We start from the raw sequence: 16,200 nt of genomic DNA on the forward strand, positions 1-16,200 counted from the left end.
TGAGAAAAAAAAAATAATAAATTTGGAAAAAATACATTTTATAACGAACAAAAACAAGTCAAAAATTGTGTTAGTAAGTACTTAAAAATATGGAATTAAATGTTCGAATTGACATCTCCCAGCTTGTTGACAATAAGCAAGTTTATGAAGAAATTCCCTCTGTTTTAGTTTTATGTAGTTTTATCCCCGCACCCAATCAAAATTAAAATTTCTATACGTTGTGTTTCTGTTAAATGAGTCATTTTCGAAAACGTTTTGTAAAACAAATAACACATACGAATGAAATTGACAGTAACATTGGACTGTTTGATTTACCTACTTGATTTTTTGACTTGTTTTTGTTCGTTATAAAATTTATTTTTTCCAACTTTATTATTTTTTTTCTCAAAAATTTCCTTATGTAAGGTAACAACATTTTTATACTGTCATTTTTAGACAATTAAAAGGGCTATCAGAATCAAGAAAAAAATAGGGGATTTCCATTTAAAAAAACTATCGATGACATCATAACTCGAAAACAAATGACTGATTGGAATTTTCTTTGGTACTAAAACATGTATTTTTATAAACTAAAATTGACCTGTCCAAAGATTTTTTTGAAAAAAATTTTGTTTAATTTTTAAGGAATTTATGCCATACTTTTGCCGCTCACTGTATATCTGATATTTATTAAAAAACATTGTTGTATGTCAATTTGTGCAACAAAATATCTTTTAGGGGTAAAAATTATATTAAATCTTACTAGAAGAATAGTGAGAAAAAGAAAGAAACAAATATAAAATAATAAATCGTTCTGGGGAAATATTAAAGTTACAAAGCCAAAGAAAGCTAAATTATTTCACATAAATCTTTAAAAGTGAATGTTAATACTTTGCAGAATTACATCATCGTCGTTAAAGAAACTAAAAAAGTCGAAAGATTAACAAGAAAAATATACATAAACTGATTTACAAAGATAATTTGCTGAAAAAAGATTTAAAATGTTTTCATTTTTCGGAAGACAGAAGAGAAGAAAAAGGAAAAGATAGCCTGTAAAGTAATATCAGAGAGAAAACGGAGACAAACGAACTAAAATTTAAATAAAAAACCTTCATATAATTTTGTTGCGGAAGTAAAATAAGGAAGGAGAAAAGAAAAATATAAAGAATACAGAAAAATCGCCATAAAATCGATTGAAGAATATAGTGGTGTTGTTAGCGCATTAGAAAAGAGAAGAGATAAAAAGTTGCAATGGAGAGTCAAACATGACTTCCTGGTCCCTAATTACTCGTAATTTCCTGGAGTAATTTTTAAAACGAAAACTTCCAGTAGAATCTGCCACAAAGCTCGCACAGAATATCGTTTACAGTGTGTCCCTGGATAGGTGGAACGACTTGTAAAAGATTTAAAAAAAATCGATTTAAATTTTCATTTTTTGGGGTTTAGCTTTGCTTGGTTAAAGACTAATTTTTAACATAATTTTAGTTTTGAAAAATCCAGTATGCCTTGGAAATTTTCAAAAAACCTATTTTTCTGTAGAGTAAAATGACTTTTATGTGGTAAATACGACAAAAAGTTATTAAGAAAAAATGTTTAGAATCAACATCTAGACCTGTAGACAAAATTTCAAAATCATCAGCCAACTATGATTTTTCATTTTTTCCATTTAATTTACTTTAAGCCAGTAACTTGTAGTAATAATCTACGTGTGATTTTTTTTACTCATAATAAGAGAACTGTTAAAAATAAAAAAAAAATTGATTTTGAAATAACCATTAAAAAGATGAAAAATCATAGTTGGCCGATGATTTTGAAATTTGGTATAAGATGTTGATTCTAAACAACTTTTCTTAATAACTTTTCGTCGTATTTGTCACATAAAAGGCACTTTACTCTACAGGGAAATAGGTTTTTTTGAAAATTTCCAAGGCATATTTCATTTTTCAAAACCAAAATTATGTTAGAAATTGGTCTTTAACCAAGCAGGGCTTGGTTAAAAAAGACGCCCTAAATTGGATACAACAAATTAAAAACATATAATTTACCATAATTATTTTGTGAATTTCGAATTTTAATTATATTTTTCTTCATACGAATATATATATCAGGCGTTCAAATGAAATCCTGGGCTGAGTAGGCGTTGGAAAAATTAAACCCTTTAGAACAGTGTAAAGTTTGCATTTCCCGACGTTTGACACGAATGACATTTGTTTATGTTTAATCGGGACATAATTGAACATGTTTGTTTTCAGCAAAGGGTACCCTTAGATATTTGCTTCGAGAATAGGAATCGTTACGTTATTCTATTTTTGATGTAAAACATTGCAAAGAAAGAAAAAAAAAGGAAAAACGTTTGCCTCTAAATTTAAGGTTAGCTCAACATGCTCCAATTAATCTACGCTTTAAAAACAATTGACGGTTTCCAACGCCTTCCCAGCCCAGGATTTCATTTGAACGCGCGATATATACCAAGCAGAGCTGAATTCCAGAAAATGAAAATTTAAATCGAGAATTTTTTATCTTTTACAAGAGTCGTTTCACCTATCCGGAGACACATTGTAGATACAAAACATATGCAAAATTGGACATATTTGCGAAATATAAAAGTAAAAGAATTAGCATAACATGGATAAAAAGAGAAAGTAATAAAAACTGCGCTATGTTTTATTAAAATATTGAATTAAGTTGCAACATGTTCGAGAGCATGATAGAGAGTATATTGATATACGATCTGGGTATGGAAGGAATAAGAAGAGGTAGAGAAAGTGCAAGAAAAATATTTGAGAGTGAACCGAGAAATGCCAGGTTACATAGTGAAGGAAGAATATAAGAGGAATAGACTGAGAATGAAAGTGGGAAGAGAGCGACAAAGTTTGAGGACAAAATGGATGGAAGGGAAGGGTGGAGGATACCAATCGACTGCTGGAAAAAAAGAAAAAAAAACACCGAGAAGAAGGAGAGAGAGAAATACAATTAGAGAAACGGGTATGCCAGTGAAAAAGTGGAAAGATTAAGAGCAAAAAAAAGATGGATAAATGTAGAGCTGAGTGAAAACAAAGACACAGCAGATACAACAGGAAGTATGAAAGGTGTATGACAGAGGAAATTCCGGAGTACCTGAGGAGAGAGAGTGCAAAAGAAAGAAAAATGATGGTGAGATTTATATGTAGGAACGAGGAAAGAGAAAACAGGTACAGGACGGAAGGAGAGGAAAGAAGGTGCAGAATGTGCTATGAGAAGAGAGAGACAATTGAGCACATGTGGAATGGATGTAGCGAAATGAGAGAGAGAGGGAGAGAAAGGAAAGGGGAAAAAATACTGAATGAAGACGGAAGGGAGATAGGATGGATGAAAGAGATATGGAAGAGGAGGGACAGAATGCAAAAAGAAATGGGTGGGGGATAGAAAGAAACATTTTTTTTTTGGAATTGTTATTTTTATTTTTAGATAAAACTGTAAGCCGGAATCCGAAAGCCCGTAGGGCAAATAAAGCATTACTACATTAAGCTGCAAACATATGGATACCTACCTAAATTAAAAAGGTAGTGATTGTGATAATGCAATTGAAAAATGAATGTAATAAAGTTTTAAAAGAAGATGTAAAAAATAAACATAGTAGTTAATTTTGAAAGACCTGTACGTATGAAAGACATATCACATAATAGGATTTTGTCTAAATCTCATAACAATGTCTAGTTTTTCTTGTACACTCTGCTCGAGACACTTTTATCAGAAACATGATAAAATGTAATTGGTATAAAAGAAAAATAAAAAAACGGGCGCTTCTGCGGTCTAATTTTTTTGACCTAAATATTCGTAATTTGTAGATAGAGGTGACTTTTGATGTGGACGCTAACGGCATCCTCAACGTAACGGCAACGGAAAACGCGACCGGCAAAAAGAATCAAATAACCATAAAGAACGATAAAGGAAGACTGACGAAGGAGCAAATTGAGAAAATGATCGGCGAAGCCGAAAAATTTAAAGAACAGGACCAACAAACGAAAGCGACGGTGGCGAGCAGAAATGATTTAGAATCTTATGTGTATCAGATGAAAAACTTGGTAAGAAATTTTCTCGTTCCACTTCTTCAACAGGAATAAATAATTACACCGCACCAATTAATAACCGAGATGAATACACGTTCTTAAGCATTTATGCCGCCTTTATAAATGATATAAAACGATCTTTTAATTAATGATTCACGTTTACAAAATAGCGCAATTTATAATTTTTAATTCCACTATACCATAATTCATCGAGCGCAAAGACGTAATTAAAAATTACGTGATCACGAACGTTTACTTTACAAACAGGTAGCGGTTAAGTTTGCACGACATACTCGTAAGTACGTACTGACTGTGGAACGGAAAGGCTTCCGTCATTTATGAAATTTCATTTCATTCATGCTGAAAATGTAGTAAAACGGTAAAAAACTGATCAAAGAAGAAGATAAATCTAACCTTTCTGATAGGAAAAACCTTCTTCTTTTTCTTGATACCTTTAGTAAAATGCTTTATTTACTTGTGAAAGTTGTAGTATATTTTATAGGCGTAAAGCGGGCAAATGTTAAGAGAGTCTCGGTGGCGGAATTTGATTTACAAAAGGATTTTCCCCCCTTTCTGCTTAACATTATGAAACTCATTACTGCATTATTGAAGTTATAATATCACTCAATTTTTGAGTGTACTACATACATCAACAGTAATTGAAGCGCATATTATTGATGCTTTTAGCTAATTTTTCAAACGAATTTTTAGAGAAATGCTAATTAAAACAAATAAGATGTGTTCGGAAAATATCAGCCCGATATTTCGGTTATTGTCACATAAAAATGAACATTTCAAAACACAACAAAAATTCATAATTTTGTAGCCCACAGGTATCATACAATAAAAAATTATTGCTAAACGAAATACACAAATAATGCACGAACAAATGCTAAAGGTAATTACCAAAAACAGTTCTTTATTCGTTAATTAACAGAACGATTTTAATTATTGATTTAAAGGTAAACATCGAAATTTTTGTTAAATGAAACATAATCAACATCAAAACTGTATTTGATTATTGATTAATATGTGTTGGATCATTTCTAAAGTCTTAAAAGTAATGCATTTTTTAAAGAGAATTTTGAAATGAAGCAAAAAAAATTGGCATTTTCATCTTTACCGATTACAATTATTTGCAACTTCCTTCCATCTTAATTTTAAATTTTGAAGCTAGAGAATAAATTCGTCCTTTTGCATTAAACGGTGTGGTTTTTGAGACTGCAGAAAAAACTTATTGGTGCAAGGTTTGGAGAATATGGCGAATGTATCATAACTTCCGATTTTTGTTCAATTTACTGCTACTGTAACGTTGGTGGTCTGATGAACTCCCCAAAGCAAAACATGCCATGAATGAAATTTAAATACTTCCATGATGAGGGTTAACAATTTCTTTAAATTGACGTCTACGTCGATTAGATTTTATTTAACGAGGTATATTTTAAAATTCCCTAAACCCCTTATGGTTTCGTTTGGTAATTAATGCATTATCAGGTATACTCGTACTGCAAAGTTCTGGTTATGGATTTAACATCAAAATTAACAAAACAGTCGAATTTAAATTATAACATTTTTACAAGATAATTCACGAATTAAATGGGCCCGACGGAGTTTAAAATGCAACCCATAAATACAAGGAAAGTAAAGCTTGATATTTACCCGTCGATATCCAGCTTTACGTTCCAAATGTATTGTGGGTTGCATTTTCAATTCCGTCGGGCTCATCATTACTGGTGGATCATCTTGTATATCGGGTGTGTCAAAAAGGACGGACAGGCGTTTTAGTAGCATAGCATAGCATAACATAGACCCCGATTTTGTACCAAAAACTGTTCTGCACCTTTCAATTAAAGAAAAAACTCTCCGAAAGTGAAAATGAAAATGGCAGTAACGCAATAGGTACCTAACTAAAAACTACTAACTAACTAGTTGTCATGGTTACATTTTTTTTTCGCAGTGGTTGGTCAAAACGCCTAATAACATTCACACTGGGATGCCTTCCGTTAGGAAAACGCATAGTGTATGACCGTGCAGCTAAATGCCGCGTTATTTTCTGCGACACCAAGAGCTGAATACATAATTGCAATATGTATTCATCTGCGGTAAAACTCATTTTGAAAACAAGTTGAAAACTGTCACAATTTCATTGACATTTATTTTATAAAAGTTGTTTTTTTTTTCTTGTTGCTATGATATGTAAGCAATGTTTCCGCCTTTGAAAACTACTCCCCCACTCCAAATTTCATCATATTTAACACTGAAACGGATTTCAGACGTATTCGTGAAAGGAATTTTTGGATATCGACCTTTTTGACACACCCGATATACACATATGGATGGTATAAAATTCTAGGCTTCAACTAAAAATCACTTACCTTCCTGTTCAAATTAAGCGAACATTTCTTTGTTGACATGGGAAGGGGTTTTGGAATTTAAAAATGTAAAACATAACCAATAACTATCGAGCGATCAAAGTAATTTGTAATCGAGTCATCTATGGATTTGAATCCGTATGTCTTCGCGATTGATATGTCGAGATCTAACCTGTGTTTCAAGCTGTGTTTATTGGAGCGTGAAGTTCAAGTAACGACATACGATTTTCGATTCATGGATAACTCGATTACAAATTAATTTGATCGCTCTTTAGTTGTACCTATTCAATATGCCTCACCATATTTCACAAAAAATAATAAAATTATTTCGAGTTAACTATACAGAACCAAAATTCAGTTAGAAAAGCAATTTAAAATAGAACGAAATGTTTACTTTTCTAACCGAATGTAATCTAATGAAAGCTGCGTGCTCTGTTCTATGTTGTTATTTATGTTCACCTATTTATTTGATTCGTATCCCATCTCCACCCGGCGGCACGGCAATTTTGCCGGAGTACATACACTATTACGGATATTACTATCAAGTAATAGTGCAGTGCTTACCAACATAATTACCGGCGTCTTGCCTCCGCATTTTGACTTTGTTGTGTATTATGTTCTGTGTCAATGTTAAGCAACTTCCTCACGATGTGACATGAGTATAATAATATACCTTTTTGAATTTCAACTACCAATGTGTTATCTAAATCCAGAATTTTTAAATTATTAAAAAGAGATTGCGGTACTATTCCCGCTGCTGAAATTACAAGTGGTAAAATCGAAATTTTTTCTAAACACCAAAGATTTCTCATAGCAACGGAGAGCTCTAAATATTTATTAATTTTTGTGTTATATGTCTGTGTTATATTATGTGAATTTGGAACAGCTATATCGAAAAGATGTGCTTGCTTTTGTTGTTTATTTAAAATTATAATGTCTGGTCTGTTATGCTTAATATGAACGTCAGTTAAAACTGTTCTATCAAAATATAAATATAACTGTCAAAATGTAACTGTCATTTTCCAAACAACATTCTGGTGTATAACTATAATGTGGTTGTGTATTCTTTAATAAATTGAATTTAACTGCCAACTTCGTGTGTATAATTTTAGAGAATACGTTTTTTATATTCGCTTTGAGCCAAAACGGTGCAAGAAGAAATGATGTGTTCAATTGTTTCCCCTTCAGTTCCGCAAATCCTACATTTATCAATTATCGATTGTAAACCGCATATGTGTTTTTTATAATTTCTTGTATTTATAACACGATCTTGTATTGCAAATATAAAACCCTCCGTCTCAGGGTGAATATTTGATTTCTTAAGCCATGCATGAGAGGCCTGAATATTAACTTCCGGTTGTTCCAGTTCTTTAAAGTATCTCCCATGTAAAGACTTCTGTTTTATATTTGCTATAGTGTCAGGTATATTTGGCTTAACAATATCTGAAATTATATTATCACTTAAATTTAAAGGTGTGTAGCCTTTATCGGCTGAAACCAAAGCATTGAAAAAGGTGTTATCACGAGCTCTATTGAGGAAATAATTTTTTAGTGAAGCAATTTGATTTTTTAGCAGTATTTCTAGATTTGAAAAACCCCTACCACCGTTTTCGCGTGGTAAATTAAATCTTTCAATAGCAGATTTAGGATGGTGTTTACTAAATTTGGTAAAAAGAACTCTAGTTTTAATGTTTATGTTCTGTAAATTAGTTTTGGACCATTTTATAACACCGAAAGAATAGGTCAGTAATGGAACAGCATATGTATTAACTGCTTTAATTAAATTATTACCGTTTAATTTTGATTTTAAAATAGATTTAATTCTTAAATAAAATTGCTTTTCTAAATTTTCTTTTATAATTGAGTGTTGAATATGATTTGATTGATTAATACCTAAATATTTATAAAATTCTCCTTTATTTAAATTTTTAATGATTTCTCCTTCTTGAGTTATATATTCTAAATGTTCGTAATGACCGCGACATATTGATTGCATTTTACACTTATCAATACCAAAACTCATCCCAATATCATTTGAGAAATTTTCAGTTATTGTTAGTAAAGACAAAATTGAATCAACACCATTATAAAAATGATAAAATGTAAATGGCAACTGTGGCGTAGCTATAAAAAAAATCGGTCAATCACTAACTATAATAAATTCAAAACAATTAGGGCTGAAGTAAAAAAGAAAGTCAATGCCGCTCACATTGACTATCTCAAAAAAGTTGAAAACGATATAAAGATGGATCCAAAAAAATTTTGGAGCTTTCTAAGTAATATAAAAGGTACCTCCGGTATTCCCAGTCAATTGATCTTTAACGGTGAAACACTCTCTACACCAATCAAAATTGTTGATGCCTTTGCTGATCATTTCAATGTAAATTATATCAAATCTAATTCAAGTCCTAGTCTAACTGATAACTTAATTTATCACATTATCTCTTTTGGCTCGGTTTCCGAAGATCAAGTCCTTTCTGCTTTAAAGGAAATTAAACCGAAATCAACAACTGGTCCCGATGGCATTCCGGATTTTCTGCTGCCCAATTGTGCCGCTACACTTGCATTTCCTCTCTCAGTCATTTTTAACCTTGCACTAAAAACAAGTGACTTTCCTTCAACATGGAAAAATTCATATATAACCCCAGTTCATAAAAAGGGTGATAAGTATGACGTTAGTAACTACAGACCAATTTCACTTATCTGCAATTTTGCCAAAACATTTGAGTTCATTCTGCATGAGTATTTATTTACTAAAGTATGTAACCATTTATCCAACTGCCAACATGGTTTCTTTCTGAAACGCTCTACAATCTCGAATCTTTGCTGCTTTACCCAGTTTTCAGCTGAGTGTATTGATGAAAGAAAACAGGTTGATGTGATCTATACGGATTTCTCAAAAGCCTTTGACAGATTAGATCACAATATTCTTCTCTCTAAATTACACAGTTTTGGGTTTTCTGCTTCTTTGTTAACTTTTTTTAAGTCTTACCTAACTGGAAGGAAGCAGTATGTTTTCTTTGAGGGATTCAAATCTAAAGAAATTATTCCAACTTCAGGTGTTCCTCAAGGATCTGTATTGGGACCCCTCTTTTTTTCGATTTTCATCAATGATATAGTCAATGGCTTATCATCTTTGAAACTGCTATTTGCTGACGATTTTAAGTTGTACCATGAAATCTCTACCATTAGTGACTGTGTGCTTCTTCAAGATGACTTACTCAAACTCAGTCGATGGTGTCATGAAAATAAATTACATCTAATTCTGAACAAGTGTACTGTAATGTCCATTACACACAAAATCAACATCATTGAGTTTGAGTATAGAATTAATAACGTGAAATTAGCAAGAGTTCAATCGGTTGTTGATTTAGGTATTACGTTTGACAACAAATTGTCCTTTGTTCCACATATAAACGTTGTCGTTGCAAAAGCATTTCAGGCACTTGGCTTTATTATAAGGTGTTCCATGCACTTCAGAAATATTGACACATTAAAACTCTTATATTGTGCATATGTAAGATCAAAACTTGAGTATGGCAGCATCATTTGGGATCCAAGTTATCAGAGATATGTGGATAAAGTCGAAACTATTCAGCGTCGTTTTCTCAAATTCTTAGCATTCAAGACTGATGGTGTCTATCCTGAGAGAGGTTATTCTCAACAGAACTTACTCAAAAGATTTGACTTTCTAGACCTTCAGACCAGGAGAAGAAATTTTTCAATGAATTTTTTAAAAAAATTGATCAATAAAATACAAAATTGACTGTCCTGACTTGCTGAGTCAGATTTCTCTTCATGTGCCTAACAAAGGAACTCGCCAGTCGAGAACTTTTTACATATCCACACCCAGAACGAATGTTTTGAAGTTTTCACCTTTACATCAAATGTGCACTTATTATAATGAGTCACAAGACAATGATATTTTCAAGTGATTGCTGAACGCCGTAAAGTTTCCTGCCCCGTAATTGGATTCGTCTGTCGGGCAGTGTATAATAATAATAATAATAATAATAATAATAATAATAATAATAACACCATTCCAACTCAGCCATCGAAGGATTCACAATTTATGACGAAAAAATTGTGGTGCATGGTGGTAGGTTTGCAAATTTACAAATCTTGTTTGATAATAATCAAATTAGCAATATAAAAAAATTGTTTTGAAAGGAAAAAATGAAAGTATACATATGAATGTGTATGTATGTATATATGTACGGTCGGTGGACAAATAAAACTGGGACACTTAAAATTTAATCAATGTAAATCAGACTATTGAATTGTCAATATATTTGGTAGTCTCTATATAATATGTCATACTAAAGTTAACCTATTTGTGATAAAGCCGTAATTAAACGATGCAAATTTGTAAATTTTGACTTATGTGACTGTCATTTTTGTCCCAGTTTTATTTGTCCATCGACGGTACATACATGGCCGGCAAAAAAAGTTTGCCATCTTTTAAATGTCAGTGTCATTAAAGCATTAATTACACATCTGGATTTTGATGTGACAGAAAAATGATGGCTAGTTTTTATTGCCGGCCATTGTACGTGTATACAATAATGAGCCACTAGTACCGTTACAAAATCAAGCAAATAATGATGTCGAAAAATTACACAGCTAGAAAAGAAATCATTAGATTGAACTTGAACTCACAATACTGACTCTTGATATACGTTATTTTATGGACACTTTGTATAATTTATAAAGGTACAAGTGAAACTATACAACATAAAATTTCATGTTTGGTTTTACCATAAGTGACTACAAATAATATCGGCATGTTTGCGTTGCTCAAATATTTAATACACACTCATTTAGCAGTAAATTGCAAATTAATAGAGAATTTTGAACCATATTACAGGTATGCATCCAGAAATTATGTTGAAAATGATAATTACGAGTATGTTTATGACCTATATTCGAATAGAACCATTTCGACGAATAAAAGAACCTTGCAAATAGAATTGTGAAGAAAACAAATATGTACTTAATAATATGTATATTTTTCATTGATGTTGCTGTGCCAAATTCCAGTAATTTGAATCAAACATACATCACGAAAATTTCTAAATGTATGCAGTTTTCATTGGCAACAAAAAATCAGTTGAATATAAGATCACGATTTAACTACTGTTATTACTAGAGCGACTAGTATACTATCAAAGAATCTAAACGCAATTTAAAGGTGTTATCTATAAGTAAGAATATTTTAATTCAAATTTAAAAGCGGTATAATCATGTTCTTGTCATATTATTGGAATCTTTTTCAACATGGAACAAAATGACATTGCAAGTGCGGTTACATAATACGCAGATTGCATTTATCACGGGGCGGGTCGATATTAAAGGGAGATGAATCTTAAGTTAGTTTAACTTACACTCGATTTTTATAACAAAATGTTATCATTATTTCATCATGATATCCGATGACAAATTAATCAGGCGTAAATACATACCATGTCACCCGGTGTATGGTGAACCAAAACATCATTACCTACCTCACAAGTAAATAATGTTTTTTGTTCGACACTGTCAGAATTTCAGAATTTTCTCCTATGTGAACGGATTTTGATAAATGTGACAACTTGTCAAAACGAAACGTCAGGTTAATTTTAAAGATTTGAAGCGATTTAGAGCCTTTAAGGGGCTCGTCGAACAAAAAAACGTTGTATTCAACTCGTTCTTGTGTAAATTGGATTTTTTTTGGTATGAGTGGGCCAGATTAAAACGCGAGTAAAACGAGCGTTTTAAAGGCCCACGGACATCAGTTTCATGTCATTGTCATTAGTTGTAAAACACACTTTAAATAACGGGTGACTATTAAAATTTTCACTTAGGGTTGGCTATGGATCATTCTTTGTTTTCCGTTGCACCTTAGACACTGACAAGTTTGACATTTCAATAAATGTTTTTTCTCTTAATTTGGTTATGTTTCAATTGTACTGACTGACATTTGTCGTCCTTTCTTGCGTGTGTCTAAAGTAACAGAAAAAATAAAAACTCGTTCAAAGCCAACTCCAAGTGAAAATTTTAATAGTCACCCGTTATTAATAACCCTATTTTTCACAGTTATCACTTTGACACAGTGAATAGTGCTTTTTGGTACCTATACCTAACATTTCTTGAATCTGCCTGCATGATCTACCAGTAATATCTTTCATCCAGATGACAGATATTATTCTAGATTTGTTAAATTCATTTTCAAATTCACTTAATCTGATGTTACTTTGACGTATTGAATTCCACATTTTTTTAACTTCAAATGTACATGGTTATTATAAATGATTGTAGTCCAAGTAGGCGTAAAAACTGAATGTAAAATTTATGGTTGCTGCTCCATACATATAAAAAAACATCAAAATGATGTGAATAAGTGAGTAAATACACACCGTTCACACACAGGAATTAAATTAGGTGCAAAACAACTCAATATTTTTAGAATTGGTTGCAAAACAACTCAATATTTTTGGATTCAATCAATTCAAATTAAAAAAATAATAATAATAAAATTCTCATCACCGCACTTCACACCTAGAAAATGACAGTGACAGCGACAAAAATTGACAGTTCACATAAAAGCGGAAAAAATTTAATAACATGGGCATCGCCTGCTTCGACTACAATCATTTATAATAACCCTGTATAGAATCGAGCGATCAAATTAATTTGTAACCGAGTCATCCATGGATTTGAATCCGTATGTCTTGCGATTGATATGTCGAGATTTAACCTGTGTTTCAAGCTGTGTTTATTGAAGCGTGAAGTTCAAGTAACGACATACGATTTCGGATTCATGGATAACTCGATTACAAATTAATTTGATCGCTCTTTATTAACTTTACGTAAATATCGAAATATCGCAGTGATGAAAAGTTTAGAGGAAAAAAAATGCCAGGCAAAACTATGTATATAACTTCTTATTTTAATGTCTTCTGAAAGTCATATTTTGTTAGAATTGTAAATTATAAATTAAAAAAATTACCATTCAATTTTATGAACAATTTCGTTTCTGTGAACACACGTGGTTTTTTATTAGTTCACAAAATCGAGCGGCTACTGTATATTGTGAAAATTGTATCACCTTTTTTCCTGTGGCAATGGCCGTTGCTGTTGTTTTTTACATTGAATATGTTTTGACTTTTTCACTTTTCAATGTCAAATTTGATTTATAAATAGAAAACAGTCCGGTAGGTGTTGCTTAGCGACACTTTCCGGCTCTTATACTGTTATGACTTATAATAGTATATTATGATACGAGTCTTATAAGAAGCATTTTATCGCACGCACGGTTTTAGAGCACGACGAGCGTAGCGAGGAGTGGCCTAAAGGAGTAAGTGCGATAAAATGCCTTATAAACGAGATGTCATACAGTATTTTTTCTACTTTGCCACATTTTCAATGAAAAAAAAAAATAATTTGAAAGTCTGGGGAATTTAATTGAAGGATTCCACCCAAGGTCACGTCTGCGGTCGCCGCGACACCACAGTATCCGTCAACATTAAAAATAGTAGTTTATTTAACGAGTTTGTGTGTAATTTGGGCTTTTTTTTGCATGAGTGGGCCAGTTTAAAACTCGAGTGAAACGAGAGTTTTAAAGGTTCACGAGTGCCAAAAAAAGTCCAAATTACACAAGAACGAGTTGAATACAACGATTTTTTGTTCGACGAGCCCCCCAAAAGCTCCAAATCGCTGAAAATCTTTAAAATTAGCTTGACGTTTCGTTTTGACAAGTTGTCAAATTTATCAAAATCCGTTCACACAGGAGAAAATTCTCAAATTCTGACACTGTCGAACAAAAAATTAAATTTCACTGTTTTTAGTATGTATTATTATTATATCACGCCTTTTCCTATTACGATACGCAAAACAGTATCGTAATAGCATCAGTACGAACGCAAAGTAGAAAAATAATTTTTTAATACACATCTTATGTGCATTATGTGTTTACAACTCACCTACCGGACTTAAATTGATAATGTAATCGAACATCTACCGGACAGTATTAAATAAAAATTGTTTGATCTTGTTTCTTCATAACTCGAAATAACAAAACATTTTGCAGATTTACATTCATGCTGTTTTTATATTTGCTATGAAAACGAGGAAAAATTAACTTCTAATTGAAATGTCATTGGTAATTCGATCCACAGTGCAATTGCAGCGAAAAGGTAATGAAATAATTAATATGTCCATACAAATAAAAATTGTTATTGGCAACTTCGCTTTGCACGAGTTACATCGTACAATCATGTATTAACCCATACACTATTCCAATTACGTAAAATAATTAAAAGAGTGAATTAAAAAAAATAAACAACTGAATGATGAATTAAATTATTTTGTGCTAAAAACAAATACAAAATGTAGAGAGTTTATAATGTGAGCGTTCGTCGTATTTTCATAAAATACGGTTTAAAAACACAATTGCTATAAAAACTGTAAACCAATTTGTAAATAAACGATTCCGTCATAAATACATGTAAATAAATAATTAATTATAAAGCAGTGGTAGATTTTCGAGACACACTGAAATTAATTCCATTATCAACCGGTCTTTAACTTCTATTCATGTGAATTCAACTTTAGAACCAAACGGACTGTCTCGGGATGACGGAAAACGCCCAGATGGGATGACTTTAGTACCGTGGATTAAAGGTCAACCTTTGGTTTGGGACGTCACTGTTGTAGATACACTTGCAGACAGTTACGTATTGAAATCATCTGAAGTCTCAGGTTCTGCCGCTGAAATGGCTTGCAAACGCAAACATAGCAAATATAGTTCAATCATTTCGTCAAACTACGTGTTTAAAGGTTTAGCATTTGAAACCTTAGGCCCTTGGTGCAAAGAAGCCATCGATTTCATTAATGTCATCGGAAACCGACTTATCGCGGAATCAGGCGATTCAAAATCAAAGAAATTCCTTTTCGAGAGGATTTCCCTTGCCATTCAACGTGGAAACGCTGCAAGCATTCGGGGCACTTTTCCAGATTCCGCAATATTATCGGAAATTTTTGTATTATAAAACAAAAATGTTTATGTAATTATAAATTAAATTCTAAATTTGTGTCTTCGGTAATATCGAGGCGTTTAAAAGTACAAAAAAAAAGACGACACTCAATAACATTCTTCAACAAGAATAATTAAAAAATTTATTAGGTACTCTCGTGGTAAAAATGGATTACCCCCTAGGATTTAGGGATATTCGTTACTAGGTTGCCATAAATTTGGTTAGGTTGGAGGCTATGTGGTTTGTGGTGACAAACAAAAGATATCAAAAATGTAAGACAGCAAATTAATTGTAACAGTTGCACATGACTAATTTCTCGCTAAGTGATAGATGATTTTTCATTTCACAATCAATTTTGGTTACTGGCGGCATATTTATTTGGATTTAATCTCTCAATTCTAAGTAACCAACCTTAGGCATTCAAAATAACTTTTGTACAACATGAAAAACGTTATTTCCCTAGAATTCGAACTTTTAGGGAAATGACGTTTTTCATGTTGTGTGTAACTAGAATTTTCAAAAGTTATTTTGAATGCCCAAGGTTGGTTACTTTGAATTGAGAGATTAAATCCAAATAAATATGCCGCCAATAACCAAAATTAATTGTGAAACGAAAAATCATCTATCACTTAGCGAGAAATTAGTCATTTGCAACTGTTACAATTAATTTGCTGTCTTACATTTTTGTGATATCTTTTGTTTGTCACCAGAAACCACATAGCCTCCAACCTAATCAAATTTATGGCAACTTAGTAACGAATATCCCTAAATCCTAGGGAGTAATCC

The 16,200-nt window shown here is 32.0% G+C and overlaps 1 protein-coding gene across 3 annotated transcripts in view; it reads left to right on the forward strand.

Moving 5' to 3' along the window:
• Positions 1–16,200, forward strand: part of LOC138126850 (heat shock 70 kDa protein cognate 4-like) — a 37,863-nt gene that overhangs the window by 18,633 nt on the left and 3,030 nt on the right. For all 3 annotated transcript variants that reach the window (XM_069042654.1, XM_069042660.1, XM_069042664.1), the window contains exon 6: positions 3,807–4,043. In XM_069042654.1, coding sequence (XP_068898755.1) covers positions 3,807–4,043 — 237 coding nt within the window. The remainder of the gene's footprint in view (positions 1–3,806; positions 4,044–16,200) is intronic.

This window comes from Tenebrio molitor, chromosome 1 (genome assembly GCF_963966145.1).
Source record: "Tenebrio molitor chromosome 1, icTenMoli1.1, whole genome shotgun sequence".
Taxonomy (NCBI): domain Eukaryota; kingdom Metazoa; phylum Arthropoda; class Insecta; order Coleoptera; family Tenebrionidae; genus Tenebrio; species Tenebrio molitor.